The sequence below is a fragment of the Abramis brama genome (genome assembly GCF_963993115.1).
Source record: "Abramis brama genome assembly, chromosome: 11".
Lineage (NCBI taxonomy): Eukaryota > Metazoa > Chordata > Actinopteri > Cypriniformes > Leuciscidae > Abramis > Abramis brama.
Window position 1 is genome coordinate 11,427,545 of NC_139973.1, and position 15,932 is coordinate 11,443,476.

Genomic DNA, 15,932 nt, shown 5'->3' on the forward strand with positions numbered 1-15,932 from the left:
TTATATACTGTTTATGGTTTTTATAGATTAAAGTATTTTATTGTTTTACCTGCCTCTATTTTTGTACCATCTTGATAGTGATATGTTTTACAGACATTATACCCATGCAACAAGGTACAGTCATATAAAATATACAATGTTTTGAGATGAAGTCTTTGCAAGTTAAACAAAAACATGCCATTTTATGGTTTATTACAAAATGCTCTTTCATACAAACACATTTAAAAGTAGATGGTGAAATGAAAGAAAAATGCTTACTGAAAGAAACATGCTTGATAAAACCTTTAGAAGATTCTTCTTTTGTGGCAAAATTTATACTTATTTGATGGCATAACCAGCAATGTGTGGTCTGATCATAAAAAACAGAGGAGCTTGGATGTGGCGTAGCTCCAGGTCAGAGAAGCCAGCTGCCTCAATGTCCTTCCAAGTAGCACGGGTTGTCTCACAGCCATCGCCAAAATAGTACCTGACAAACACACAAGAAGTTATAGACTTTCCCATTCTATTGTGGTCATATGCTTTGTTATCAGTATTGTAAATGGATACATTCTGGTTTTATAATCAAACCAATCCCCCCCTCTCCAAATAAACCCATGACCTCCAGTTATGTGTAGGTGATGAGCAGCGGGAGAGTGAATTAGGGTGACCACCTGGTTATTGCTCTGTTGCAGGACAGTACATGTGATTATGCGGGGCACGCGTGTGAGATAAATTGTAAATACAGATTAACATTAGTTGGAATGCCCGTTTCCCATCACGCTGGATGATAATGTTTTAAATCGTCAATAAGCTTAATTAATTGTGACTGGCTCTTTGACTGGCAATCAATTTGCTCAGGTTTGTTTGATACAATATAATTGACTGTACTGGAGCCGTATAGACTACTAAATATAATGAACTGAATAAAGGGCTAGTATACTGCAGGTAAAAATCACATTTTATACTAAAATAAATTCTTAAGTAGTGACTACTTTATTAGACTATTCAGTGCATCTTGAATTTGTATGTTTTTGTTGTCCTATTTAATGACTTTCGATGAGGTCCACATGGTTCCTTTGCTTCATCCAGGCAGACGTCATCAGCAGAAAAATCACCCTCTTAGAATGCCTTGGTTGGTTATTTTTAAACACCAATCACATTTTTTAGTATTATATTATTATATTTTAGTATTCATATATTGTCCTATTGTAATTTCAGGAAAGAAATAAAATAATACAGACATAATTGAAATGCTGGACACTGATTACATCTTGCGGGACAAAGCTCACAATTTCGGGACTGGTGGTCACCCTAGAGTGAATATATATTTTTTTATACATTTATGCAGGAATTTTACCAACCCCACGTTTTTCAAAGCTCCAACATAGTCTTTTAGCTTTTACATTCACAAAATCTGTCATTTCAATTAGAATGCATCCATTTGCCACTATACCAATGTCCCCCTAATTTTACATATCTATGTACTCTAGCTTGAGATGAATAACTTAACTTATAAAAGTTATTTAAATTAATTGGAGACCATAAGTAAAATATAATGGTGACTGATTTTATAAACTGTTTCTTTTTTATATATTTTTACTTATTACCAGAATGGCTGAAGAACATGTTGAAAAAAGAAAGTCCAGGTCGAGGGGTCAGACACCACATGTTCAAGGAAGAACAATGCTCCTCCCTGAAGAACAAAAAAAGTACAATATTTATATTACTCAACCCAGAATTGTGTATTCGAAGACAAGGTGTTAAGTTTACAAGGATCTAGTATTTAAAAGCTTGAAAACAGTTGTCTACTACTCTGTATGGTGACATTTGCCCTAAAACAAACAGTTGTTTATTACTGCAAATGGCGATCTACATGTGGTTACGTAATGCTGTTACCTTTCATCTCAAATGTAATTATTGTAATCTTTAAGCACTACTTGGTGGATTGGGAGTAATAAGATGACCATTTATGAAATGTGACAATACCAAATGAGATGAGATCAAAGTTCCACCTGAGCGCGGACTGTCCTAAACTTACAGGCCTTAGAACTCTCTTTGCTTCTTGCAGAACTTTCGGCGTATCTTTGACTGAACACAGAACCAGTGTGCACACCACAACATCCACTGAGTTTTCCTCCACCGCCTGTAGATTCTCCCCCGACGCCACTATGAAGCTGTCATATACGAGGTGGTCGTTTTTCGCCATACTTTTCTCCAGGTATTTTTGGAAATGCGGGTTGGGGTCGATGCATGTGATCCTGCAGCCCGTCGGATAGTGCTCGAAGTTCGCTCCGGATCCGCAGCCCACTTCCAAGATGCGCAGAGAGCCTTTAGTGGGGTGGAATTTGGACAGGTTTCGAAATAGTTCCCTTTTCTTCTCGTTCATTTTGTCATTGTACGAGAACGACATTTTATAGACGATTAGAGGAAACACACGTTTGTAGAAAGACAAAAGTCCAATCAGCTCCGCAACGTGCACCGGTAGAATAAGGACTTTAAATAAAAAAGCGCAAGCGTTCATAAACAGCGTCATTTTTAACAACAAACCTGAGTTACAATTTACAGACAAGAGGGGAGTAACGTTAGCTGCGCGAACCTTGTGACAACTGACCAATCAGCGTCTTCGACGCATGTAATGTACTCCAGTCAGGGTAGTTCTCCAGCCTGTCGCCAGATGGCGCCCGTGTATAAATAATCGCAGTGGATCCTCTTTTACGCGTAGTGTGGTTTTAGTATTTTTTCATCACTAAAAGTTTTAACACTGAAAGAAATGAATAGTAATTTTGAGAAATATGTTTAAAAGCATGTACACAAATAAGAAATGAAACCTCAACCAAAAGATTTTTTACCAAATAAAAGCTTATTCTACGTGGATTGGTCATCTCATTAAGGGCCAGTACGTTGAGATCACATGACCAGATGATCTCGCAGTTTATCTTGGTAACCATCCTATTACCGGACACTTTAACTTGATTTTAGAAGATGCTTCATCCACATCACTGTGTCGGTATAAGTCTAAGACAAGTGCCATATTAACCAGAACAATAAAACAGACAATATCCGTCATAAGAAATACTGAGTGCATCTATCTATCTATCTATCTATCTATCTATCTATCTATCTATCTATCTATCTATCTATCTATCTATCTATCTATCTATCTATCTATCTATCTATCTATCTATCTATCTATCCTCCTGTCAAATTCACTTATCCCTAAGATCCTCCATGGTGACAGATTAGGATTCAGGGATTTCTTACTTGAGATTAGGTTTACAGTAATATCTTAAGACACTGTAATACTTGGAGGACTACAGTCTTAAAATATTTACATCACAAGCACCTTAAAATGTGTTCTATTAATCTCTGTTTGCACTGCAGACAGTGTTATGCTAAGATGCCTTTATGTCCCTTTTGTCTCACATACAAAGTGGGGCTTCAGAACCAAGGACAGTGACCAAACACAGACTTGGCTGGTGGTGCATTGCACAGCAAGGCTTCATCCACTTGGGGCTCATCAGTGAGGACTAGAAAAGATGCTCAGGTGGCCCAGAAGGGGGAGTTGGAGGTAAGCTGAAAGTCTAAAGCTGTTGTTTCCTTTCACTTCCTAACAGGATTAGAGGAAGATTAACTATTGCCAGCAACCCTTGACCACGTAGTACCTGCTTCCACAACCACACTGCCAGAGAGCTTGAACCAACCCCACAAATACAAACAATGCTTATTCTTAGCATTACAGCCTATTCTCAAAACACCAAAGCTCCCGATGAAACCTGGACTAGTTTTCCTAACACATACTATTTTGTGTCCAGACGTTCCCCAGAAGTTTTCCTTGAAATCTGAAATTTGTCCTTACATATAAAATCAGAATGTAGATTTTAAATGACATTTTGTTTAAAAACCCCCCCCAAAAAACACATAAAACGTGTTGTTGGAACACGTTTTATATGTTGCGTAAATCAGAATTGTTCCATCCAGGTAACCATTGTGAAGACATTGAAATGTGACTTGTGTGTGCCAAAGTAGAAATATCACTATTTAATTTGAAAGTCAAGCATTTTCTCTTCTCTCTGATTCATCAGTTCCACAGTGCCATATGATGAGATGCTTACTTTCATAAATGCATATTGTGTGTCTTGTTCAATGCTCTATAGAACTACTTTAAAAAATAAAAAAATATATAAAAAAAATAAATTAAAATTGTTCGTAGCCAAATAGGTGGGCCATTCAAGTCTTGTATTCTTTAAAATAAAATTAGTTTATTTTAATTTAATTATTTAACCGTGTGAATTCCATTTTAACAATTCCATTTGAAACAATTTGACAATTGTTGAGACGGAAATTAGGAGATTAGATGAATTTTACGGAGAAGTGGTAAATATAATTAGACTCGCATCATTGTGATTGATATCCCCTTTTAGCGCTGTTTCGCTTACGTTGCAGCGTTCCCCCCGTCAGTACGGAAGTCGGAAGTAGGGTACTTGTAGACGCTCCCTAACAATTTGCTGAGAGTCATCAATTATGCAGGCTAGCCGTACGCACTGGGAAGGAAGATAGCGGCAACAATATGGCGACATCCGCAGTTTCTCCTGGGTCTTTTAAACATCCTTAGGCACGCAAGATCTACATGGATCGCTCTTAATGCGGAAAAAGTAAGTAGACTTTCTCTTGTCTACAGCCCAAGTGTCGTGCTTTTTTCAGGTGTTTATTGCCCTTTCTGAGCGTGTCTCATACCTGGACTCATCTGCCGCAGAGCGGTCTCTCGCGCTCAGCATCTTTTCTGCTCACATATGTGGATAGGCTTGCTGCAGGAAACATAGGGAAACGCCAATTAACACGCCAGGCACTACTTAACAGCTATAGTGCTGGTCAAATAGAGGCAATGCAAAGGGAAAAAGTCTGACTGAGGTAAATTAGGGTGTTGGCCTGGCGCTGGAAACATAACATTAGTCTGTGTCGAAATGTAGAACATACGCATACCATGGGACAGGCAAGTGAGACCGCAGCAAACTTTATTGCAGAGGAATATTGTGCGGACAGACTGACGCAAGACGCAGTATTCAGCATTCAGGTGACATATATGACAGCATTTTGCAACGTAACATGTCAAAATCACTAATGTGGCAGTTTTTAGTCCCCCTGCGCCTGCATTCCCCCTCCCTTCGAGTCACCCTCGCCATACTTCATTGGGCTGGACTCTCTAGAATCGGTGTGTTTCCGTTTTTGCCGTTAAACAGCGGCTATACCACCCTTGTTTTCTCACTCACTCCTCCCTAAAGCGTTAGCGGCACGCTGTGCCCGACCGTTTGCGCGGTTGCGGGTTAAATCACAGAGAGGACGGTCTGACTGCACGGGTGTGGTGCTGAAGCGGACAGGAGTCCCAAATGTTCTTGAAGTGTTCAGATGAGAATGAAATCGGAACCTAGTGAGATTGAAACTCGAGACGTGTAAAACATTGCAGGCACGACTGTCTGAGACGTCAGTGGCGTTGAGATTTAGATGTTTCACAGATTGATTCGCTGGCTCGTGCCTTTGCACGAGCTCCCTTCAGCTCCACTGCAGTATTTCAGCCGAGAGAGTGGGGCCCACGCGTGTACGTCCACATGCCATAATTACAGCAAACAAACTTGGGCATACTAATCTGTGAATCCCATAACATGTAGCGCCTTCAGACGCGCAAAGGGAGAAATTGCATAAGACATGTGTGAGGGGCCAAAATGGGCGGAAGTATGAATCAATTGAATTTTTTTTGCGATCGCATATGCTTTGTAAATTAGGCTATATTTGCTTTAAAATGGCAAAGACCGTTCACCTGACTAAGCTGCACGTTACTTTTGGTGTAAGCAAACAAATATTACAACGGTAAAATATGAGATAGCCTACATTTAATCAAGCAAGGACATATCGGTGTTTATGTGTGTTGAAATATAAAAGGCTTTTTTTCTCCACACGGGATAGGCCGATAGGTTCGTCCTCGTGACAGCTGTGCTGCTCCCCTCCCTCCCCTCGATGTACAGTGCCAGAGGCCGAACATTCACTTTCCATATCATTTAGTTAAGGACATCAAATACGGAAAAGTCGCTTTAGTCGGGATGTTTCATCATGGCTTGAGGCAGCATCTGTGAATCCCCCCCATCACCTAACCTAGAGGACAAGCGTGAGCTCGCGCTGAGCGGTGCTGAACGGACAGCGCCGCGGAGAACCTGCATTCGACGGCAGTGGATTTGTGTTGGCTTCCTAAAAACAGACGACACTTATTCTTGCCTGATAAGGAATACCTTTGCGCTGGTACCGGAACGTAGCCTACATTTTACCAGATATGAGAGTAGGCAATGACTTTGCTTGAAGGCACGTAAGTAGCCTATAACCTGTCGAATGGCATCGGTTATTTTGGTTTTAATGTGTAGGTGTTTAACTTGGAGCAATCGGAAAGTGGAGGGCGTACCATTAAACAGCATCATTTTTCTGTAACCAGTGCTGGCAGAACAGCGTAGTCTATAGGGAAGAAAATGCAGGAGTTTTGTTAAGGTCATTGTGTGTATTGTCAGGGCCTGTCTATCTGATGTATCACCTTGAGCTGAGGCGTCTCTACACTATCCCAGGAAGGAGACTTGGAGGTTGGACACAACCAGCGTGTAACTTAAAACGCATGTCGTTTCTTTTGTCCAAACTGTTCATTAAAAAAAAAAAAAAGAAAAAAAAAAAAAAGAATTACTTTGTTACTGTACCTAAAGCATATATGGCAAGCTGTTTTAATAATTATTCATTAACTTGAATCTATTTTTATGTTTCTAATAATTGTTTTTTTGTGAGTGGTCCAATTGTGACTAGTATCTTATACAATTTTGCTATTAACTATTTATTATTAAATAGTAGTTATTCTATTGTTTCTTGTAACTAAGAAATAAGTTGTACTTCCTAATGAATAGTAAAACTGGTACCAGCAATAATAGGAATACATAGATGGAAGTAAATACTTGATTTCTGAACCAAGAAGTAGCAAAGAAATAAGTACTAGTATATAGACTGCCTTGCCTTTTAACAAACAAGTACTAGAATCTAATGAATACTGAATAATGAAAAAATTAAATGCTAAAATAAATGCTATAGTTAAAAAATGAATAAATGTTCAAATGACTTGCCATAGTCGAACAGGAAGCGTTGTGTTTTAATGATGATAAAGTCGCCCATCATAAAGAGCAATGTCACGTGACCATGGGCACTTTACTATTGATTTGGCCCGTGCTGACTTAACTGAATCAGTTTTTGGTGTATAAATAATTAACAGACTGTGTCATTAAGGATATAGAGAACAGGGATTCAGCATTGGACATATAAAACAATCCCACGAAAAGACAAGTGATAAGACAATCGTTGACGTTGGCTGTTAGGTTTAATATATTTAAAAGTGAATGTGAAGGAATGCGATGTGTGTATGACACTGCTTTGGTTGATTTCTGTACTGTCATAAGCTTTCAGCACATTATACAGCACTTACATTAGTAAAGATTTGTGGATGTATGGAGATGATGGTGTGCAAACATGCGGCTACATTAATCAGTTGAAGAGGGCATTATGGCAGTATTATGTGCATATCTCTCATACATGTTTTTCTTATTTTTTTGCGTGTCTTATTAATTTAGTACTAGAAAAGGTTAAATGTCCTAGAAAGAACCATAAATGCAAGTCAGCTTTGCAGTACAAAATGCATGTAAAAGGACATTCTGGAAAAGGAATAGCCCAGTTTTGTGGAGCCTGAGGGACTAGGCTGGGACTGACACTGCGACACACACCTGGAACACAGGAGAGTGTGACTAAGTAGTACTTATGTCATTTGGAGATTTTCCTGCACATTTGTGATAAATCTCTTTGAATTGGATTCTCCAACAAAGCTCCACCGGGGAAGTAAATTTGTTAACCTTCAATAGAACTGCTAAAGCAAGTTTAGTGGGCAAATTGTACAGCATTTCATGAGTGCAAGTGATTTTGTTTGATTGGAGTAAAGAGTTTGATGTGCAACATTGTTTTTGTTGCAACTGTGTTTAAAACCAAAGTCAGCCGATATGGGATTTCAATGACTGATAACTTGAATGTTACTTGCACCAAATCAGCATATTAGAATGATTTCGGAGATCATGTAACACTGAAGACTTGAGTAATAGCTGCTGAAATTGACATTACAAGAAGAAATTATCATTTAAAATACATTAAAAACATAAAAAAATAAGTGTTTTTATGACAATCTTTATTGACAGACACATATTGTGCCACAAAACTTTACAGTGCTGTTTTTTTTCTGTATTATTTAGGAAGTTCAGTCAGAAACTGGATCCTGTGCTGGAGATTCATTGTCAAGTCACTAAAAGCCAGCACACGGATACACAAATGCATCTTTGCAATAGAAATGAAGTAAGATACAGTATCAGGTGAAATAGTTCCTGTAAGAACATAATACATCACAAATGTGACATGACAAATTTGACTTGACATTAATGTTGTCTTTGAATTTGTTAAGACTGCACTCTCTTGAGCAGCCAAACATCCTGCAAATGAGATTACGGACTAAAGCAAACATTTGCATAATGAGATAAAATCTTGCACAGAATTCTCAGTTTTCTATTATCTGAGATGAAAAACCACAACAGCCAGAAAGTGTTAAGTCTGCATAGTGTGTCTAATGTTTTACCTCAGTAATAAAATAAGTAATAAGTGGAGAGTTTGTGATATGTGATCCACAAACACCCGATTAAATGTGGAGATTTCCATCTGAACGACATTACATAATAAATCCATAAGGGGCAGATTAAACATGTCTGAATTGATAGAATATTTAATATGATGTTGTTTGGAACGGGCTTGATGACATCATGGACTGGAATATTAGTTATATAATCCAGGTCATCACAGAAGGTTGATAAGGGCAGTAATGCAGTTATGACCTTAGCCTCTAATGTACAGTCTCTCTTGTTCTCTGTCTCTCACTCTCTCTCTCTCTCATGCACACACACATACAGGTTGAGCCTCCAGTGCTACAGCGCATTTGGTATTATTCTGCTTGGTCATCTATTTCTTAATGGATGTAATGAATGTGTGTGTGTTTGTGTGTGTGAGTATAAGAGTGAGAAAAAGAGCAAGAGGGAGAGCTGCAAAAGAGGATGACCAATAACACAGGCCACTGAAATCAATGGATTATTCGCAAACACACACACACACACACACACACAAATATGCTTGAAAAATAGAAATGTTTTACATTTGTTTTGTTTGTGTGTGTGACCATGTGCTTTGTTTAACTTTTACGACTTTTGAACTCTATTGAATTTTAATTCCTGTTATTTTTCTTTCCTCGTTGTTTCCTCGTCCCTTTCTGCATCTGTCTGGGTGCCTCCCTCTCCCTTCCTTTTCCTAGAGCTGGCTGTCCTGAATGGCTTCTAAATAAAAAGGACTCTGCTGCAGGATGACAATATGGCTGCGCAGCTGCTTGCACCTCCAGGCCCCGATAGCTTCAAGAAGTTCACCCCAGAGTCTTTGGCCAACATCGAGAAGCGCATCGCTGAGGAGAAGAAAAAGAAGCCTGTTAAGCCCAGATCTGACAGCAGTCACCGTGATGACGATGATGACAACAAACCGAAGCCCAACACTGACCTGGAAGCAGGGAAGAGCGTGCCCTTTATTTACGGGGACGTCCCCTCCAAAATGTTGGCTGTGCCCTTGGAGGACATAGACCCCTTCTATATGAACCAGAAAGTGAGTGAACTTTGAGCCTGTTAAAACTCATCCTCCATGCAGGTGGAATACAGTTCCCTCATTATGGTGAAGTAAGAAGTGTTCAGGGCGCTTCGCTCTCCAGCATTTGGTAGAACAAGATTGGTAGTGGGAAGGTTTTGAGATGAATCAAGGAGACTAATGTTATACACTTTGTATATTAGGATGAATGAACAGATAAGATAAGATAGTAACAAATAAGAATAATGAAAAAACTAAAAATATAGTTAGTAAATATTTTTGTTGAGATTGATTTGATAAGTTGACAGCTGACAGTTCAAAATATCATTTTCTTTTCAGTAGTTTGGGTTAAAATGCATGTACCGGTAGTTAAAGAGGCTATATGTAGAATGAATTGCAGCCAGCAACTTATTGCTCGCACATACGTAACATACAAGAGACCGAATGTGATTCAGTGTGAAATCATGGCATAGTTCTTTTTCTTTTTAAATATGTGCTGTGCAAAATAAACTCGGTGAGAAAAACAACGGTTAAGAAAGCATCATAGCGATGTGGATATGTTTGCACCAGCTCTGCATTTCACTGGCATCATGTCCCCTTAATCTCTTTTCTTTGTGTGACACATTTACATTAATTAAAGAATGGCTGTTTCGGCATTATCCTGAACATTGTATAAGCATTCATTTCATGTGTCATTGAACGAAAGAGAGGCTCTCAGGAGCACGCGTAACCGCCACATCCTTTTGATTTTCCCGGCAAAAACGTCCTGAACCCTTCACATAAAAACAGGCTTTCATAGACAACATAGGAAATCAAGGAAGATCTCATTTTTTAGGTTCCGTTTCAAGCTGTTCACACATTGGCAATAAAAATGTGATTAACACGTGTCAGGGGGGGTGTGTGGCTTTAACAAAGCGCACGTCAATGGAGAGTTCACAATAGTCTTTTGTTAAACAAAAACCCAAGGTAAACACGCAGGAGAATAACTAGGAGATTTCGTACAACCACTACACAAATAACACCAACGAGACCAAACGCAGAACTGAGGAAACTCAGGGTTTAAATACATGGAGAGAGATAATCAACTGAACAGAAAAAGGTGTGTGGAAGTGATTAACAACCAAGGAAACTAACTAGGAAAACAGTACACAGGAAAAACGGGAACATAGCACTGACTGAAAACGAAACCAAAATACAGTAGAACTAAACAGAATGGTATATGAATATGAAAATGGCATAGAATGCATAGTTATTAACTAATGCACACTGAAGTGATCTGTTTGGTAAATTGTGATCTTCCAGTGTCAGAATGTACAATATGAATCTTGAATTTAAGGCAATGATTGATATATACAAATATTATTTGTATGTATACATTTTTCCTATTCCATATCAACAGACAGAGTGGGAATTATTTGATTTTTTTTTCTTTCTTATTTTTACTGTAGATGTTGGTGGAGTTATTTATTATTATTATTTTTTTAGTCTTCGACTAAGATACTTTGATATTTATGTATTTACTATGAGATGGCTTAAAAGTTATTTTTTTCTGTGGCTTGAGCGGTGCGACCACATCAGCACCTCCTTGTTGGCACACTAGAGGTGTGTGTTACATAACTGAGCACAGTGTACCATGTGCTATATAGTGGGAGTTGAGGAGATTTTTTTAAGATAGAAAATTAGTTAAGGAAAAAGAATTGGTCTTGTCTGCCTTTTCATCATCTGTTGAACACTGTACCTATATCCACCTCCCATTAATAGAGATAATGTGCATTGTTCCCAGCATGTTCCATCCATATTACATCCCCTTTTCGGCCCTCCCTCCTCCTCCCCCTCTTGGCAGTGGTATGTTTTTGTGTGAGGGGGTTATAACTGCAGCAGCTGTAGTACACTCATGCATTGTGGGGAAGGGTTAAAGTGAATAAAGAGATGAGAGGAATGCATGGAAGAAGTGCAGAGTTGCAGTTCTACTGGCCCCTTGAGAAGTGGGGTGAAAAAGCCATTCAGAATGGCATGGGCGTATAAACCTACAGAAAGCCCTGTACTCATGTGTGTTTGTTTGTATGTGATTGAGAGATATGGGATGCAGTTTTCTAATGGCTGTTATTGCACCAGCTGTGTGTGAGGCTTTGACCTTTGGAAACGAAAGTTAAAAAAAAAAAGCGATATTTCAGGTTTTAATAGAGAGATACTCTAATGGAAGATTTATGACTTGGGTGATTGATTATATCTTGTTCATAGCATGTTTTGTATCTATATTCTTCTGCTATTTTTTATTTATTTTATAGATAAGGAGTTACTTGTATTATTTGTAAGATAAGTGATTATATTTTTTATACCATATTTTGTATCTGTATTATTACCCTATTTTTTTATTTTTTTTTAGATAAGTAAATAGTTTAATGGATTGTTATTATTATTATTATGAATAGTGATTATTTTGTTTATACCATATTTTGTATCTGTATTATTACCCTATTTTATTTTGTTTAATTTTAATATTTTTTTTATTTTATTTTTTATTTTTAGATAAGTAAATAGTTTAATGGATTGTTTATTATTACCATGATTAGTGATTATTTTGTTTATACCATATTTTGTATGTATTATTACCCTATTTTATTTTGTGTTTCATTTTATTATTATTATTTATTATTATTATTATTTTTTTTTTTTAGATAAGTAAATATTTTAATGGATTTTTTATTATTACCATGATTATATTTGTTTAGACCATATTTTGTATCTATATTATTACCATATTTTATTTTGTTTTGTTATTTCATTTTATTACTTTTATCTTTACCTCTTTCCTTTAATTTTTTTCTTTTTCTTGATTTCTTGTATTTCTTTATTAACTGTCTTTGGCAATACTGAGAATATTAGCAGTTATACCATTATACCAACTTTCACTGCATTCATGGATGGATGGATGGATGGATAGATGGATGGATGGATGGATAGATAGATAGATAGATAGATAGATAGATAGATAGATAGATAGATAGATAGATAGATAGATAGATAGATAGATAGATGGATAGATTTTGGTGCATCTTGAAAGTGTTAAATAAAGATTGAGAAGTGTTAGTTAGCATTTGGATGGGGGTGTTGGTCATTTGAGTCTTTACAGTAAGTGCATTCAGTGACGTCGAGTAGATCGGATGTACTTGGAGTTAAGTGCAACAGTGATGCTATATCCAGTTTTTTCCACTATTGAACCCCTCCACCCCTTCTCCCTCTCACTCTCTCTCTCTCTCACTCTCTCTCTCTCTCTCTCTCCCTCCCTCATCCACCTCCCCCGCAGCAGTTCCCTCAGCTCTTGTCCACATCTTCATGTCTCTCTGGCTCTCTTCTCTGTAGATGATGAAATTTTCAGTAGCTTTGCAGCATATCACTTAGGCTGTCAGAAGGAAAGACCAATAGGCTGCATTGTGTGTATGCAGGTGTTGACATAAGGGTGTGATCACATGTACGTGAACTTTGAGCTTCGTGTTTTCGTAGCATGTTTTAGTTTCGCTCATGTGTATCCACATTATCATCTGCAAAAGTGTGATCTTGCAAAATCTCTGGTCTTTTATAGACACAAGGACAAAGGGTTGAAGTCACAGTTGGCACTAGACTAGTGTTATGATCATGGATTATCTGGATAGAACTGTTGTGGCCTGATGACACTTGCTGTGAAATTAAGATGGAAAAATCATGTGTTTGTCACACTAATTTTAACATCGTGATAAACATGATGCTCATAAATATGAAGATTTAGAAAAGATAAAAAAAAAAAAAGAAGTCTTTTGTATTTTTAGGCCAGGATATTGAGAGCTGCAGCTATGTCCTCAGTGAAGAGTGCAGCATTGTGAGAGTGGGAGCTCCCGCCAGCGGAGGAAGCCCACAGTCTGTCGCAGTGTGTGTATGTGTGTGTGAGAGAGAGACTCTGGGGAAACCAGTGCTCAGTATTCAGTAACACATGGAGCCTTCTGGGCGGTTCGCAGCTTTTGCTAGTGTGACAGTCTTTGGGATCCTGTGCCTCAAAATGACAGCTGTCTTCAGAAGGACGACACAGCGTTTTCTCTCTGACATACGCTATATCTTTTAAATTATGATTTTGTTAAGCAATACTTTTGTTAAGTAGTATTTGACATGATTAAATGCACAGACAGACACACAGACAAATACAATGAATAAAAGGAGATGGAGAAATAGAGAGAGATAGGGACACTCTGAGGTTAGGGCGTTCATTTTGTCCTCCTTCAGACAGATGTCTATTTTTAATCTAATTAGATTCCAGGAAGATTCTCATCCGCTCGACACTGTGTGTGTGTGTGTGTGTGTGTGTGTGTGTGTGTGTGTGTGTGTGTGTGTGTGTGTGGTGTTCAGGTATACCCTAAGTTATGAGGACGAATTAGGGGATAGAATATATAGTTTGTACAGTATAAAAATCATTATGTCTATGTAATGTCCCCATAAAACATGGAACCCAACATGTGTGACTTTAGTGGTGTTTTGTGTGACATAAAAAGACTATTCTATGTGTGTATCACAGGGTTAAAGAAATATTGTCTTAATTAGTATTTTGTCTCGTTTTCCAATAAAAATATCTAAACATCTTTAAAACAAGAGAAATTTATTTGAAGAAAAAATGCAAAAGGTATTAAGACTTTAATAATATATATAATTAAAATTACATAAGATATTAAGACTTTTCTAATAATATATCTAAGTATATATATATATATATATATATATATATATATATATATATATTTTTTTTTTTTTTTTTTTATATATATATTTTTTTTCCCATAATATGTTTAATAAACATATTATGTAAAAACACAATTTTACTTCTTTGACATTAAGTCTGTATATGTGTGTGTGCACTTGGAATGACCTGGATTCCAGTGGTTTCAGTGATGAGGATTTGGATGAAGGTTCTCTTGTCTCTTTTTCTTACATTATGTAGGATAAAAGGAGCTTTGCAGGGCTTTTGACCCACCCTCCTTCCTTTCTTCCCTCCCCCTCCCTCTCTCTTTTCCCTGTCCCACACACACTATCTGGAGTCAGCACTTCTGCTTCTGATGGATCGCAGTGTTAGCGGTTAGCATTAGCGTTAGTATTACAGTTTGAGTTCCTGTAAGAGGTCCATTTCTTTGCCAGAGCTCACTGCGGTTGTTTTAGCTCAGTTCGTGTAAATAAATCCATATTTGGGTTTTAATAGGCTTGATTTAGAAATGGTCTTTGACCTGAATGTAATTTAGAATGAATGTGATTTTTTTTTTTTTTTTATTCTGTGAGAAAATGTTATGTGGGTGTATTAAGATATTGTATACATTTTGCAAGTTTATTTTGAATGCAGCTGTAATTTTTGGATCAAAGTCAAAATTCTTGTCATGTTAACCTGTCAATTTTTTTGTGAATGACTGTGCTGTCTCACCATAAAGACAGATATATATAGCTAACATATCTTCCTCTCTTTTTCTCCCATTCCTCTTTTTCTCCCCAGACCTTTATAGTTCTTAACAAAGGAAAAACTATCTTCCGGTTCAGTGCCACGCCCTCGTTGTATATCATTAGTCCTTTTAACCTATTCAGGCAAATAGCAATTAAAATTTTGATACACTCATATCCTTTTTTCAGTGCTCCAAACATTGTCCATGTTATTATGATTGTGCTTTATTGGATTTATAGGTTTCATCAGTTACACCCTCTGTATCACAGTACATGGTTTTTCACTTAAACTATTTCACTTAAAGGCCCACTGAAATGACTTGAATCACGCAGCATTATTCAGTGTGTTGACGTAATTTCCACTGAAACAAGACGGGGTGACATCGAACAGCTCCTCCCCTTTTTAAAAATAGCCAGTAGCATTGAGTTTATATCACTGCTCGGCCAGAGCTTGGTAAAGCAGCAGTTTCCTCTTAATCTCTAACCGTTTCTCCTCCTAATCTCCTCCATATCGCTTTAAAATATAGCATTCTGTGCAGAATTCAAATGGGTCCGATACGTTTTCTGGTCTGCGAATGAGAGTTCCGAATGAAAGCTCATAGTGCTGTGATACAGACGGTGATTTTAAAGGCCATTAATACTTCCTCGTAGGAGGAACTGCCTATGTTTTCAACCAACAATTGACCTCTGACCCCAGAGTTTGCTACATAACATCATGAAATTATTCGGATTTTGTATTGATGTCCCTTTTTCCTTCACAGTTATGATATCTAATCAAT

At 37.5% G+C, this 15,932-nt stretch overlaps 2 protein-coding genes across 2 annotated transcripts; one reads left to right on the top strand and one right to left on the bottom strand.

Annotated features, from left to right (window-relative positions):
* Positions 1–175: 175 nt before the first annotated feature.
* On the bottom strand, positions 176–2,606 carry tmt1a.1 (thiol methyltransferase 1A, tandem duplicate 1). Its single transcript, XM_084128557.1, has 3 exons — positions 2,018–2,606; positions 1,587–1,672; positions 176–466 (listed from the first exon to the last, which is right to left on the bottom strand). The coding sequence occupies exons 1-3, from the start codon at positions 2,510–2,512 to the stop codon at positions 319–321; spliced, it is 729 nt and encodes a 242-aa protein (XP_083984683.1). The 5' UTR covers positions 2,513–2,606; the 3' UTR covers positions 176–318.
* Positions 2,607–4,523: 1,917 nt separating this feature from the next.
* On the top strand, positions 4,524–15,442 carry LOC311092731 (sodium channel protein type 8 subunit alpha-like; the record flags this gene model as incomplete). The annotated part of the gene is made up of 3 exons (XM_084129667.1): positions 4,524–4,631; positions 9,389–9,726; positions 15,209–15,442. Exons 2-3 carry the CDS (start codon positions 9,445–9,447, stop codon positions 15,440–15,442), a joined length of 516 nt encoding a protein of 171 aa, XP_083985793.1. The 5' UTR covers positions 4,524–4,631; positions 9,389–9,444.
* Between the last annotated feature and the right edge of the window lie 490 nt (positions 15,443–15,932).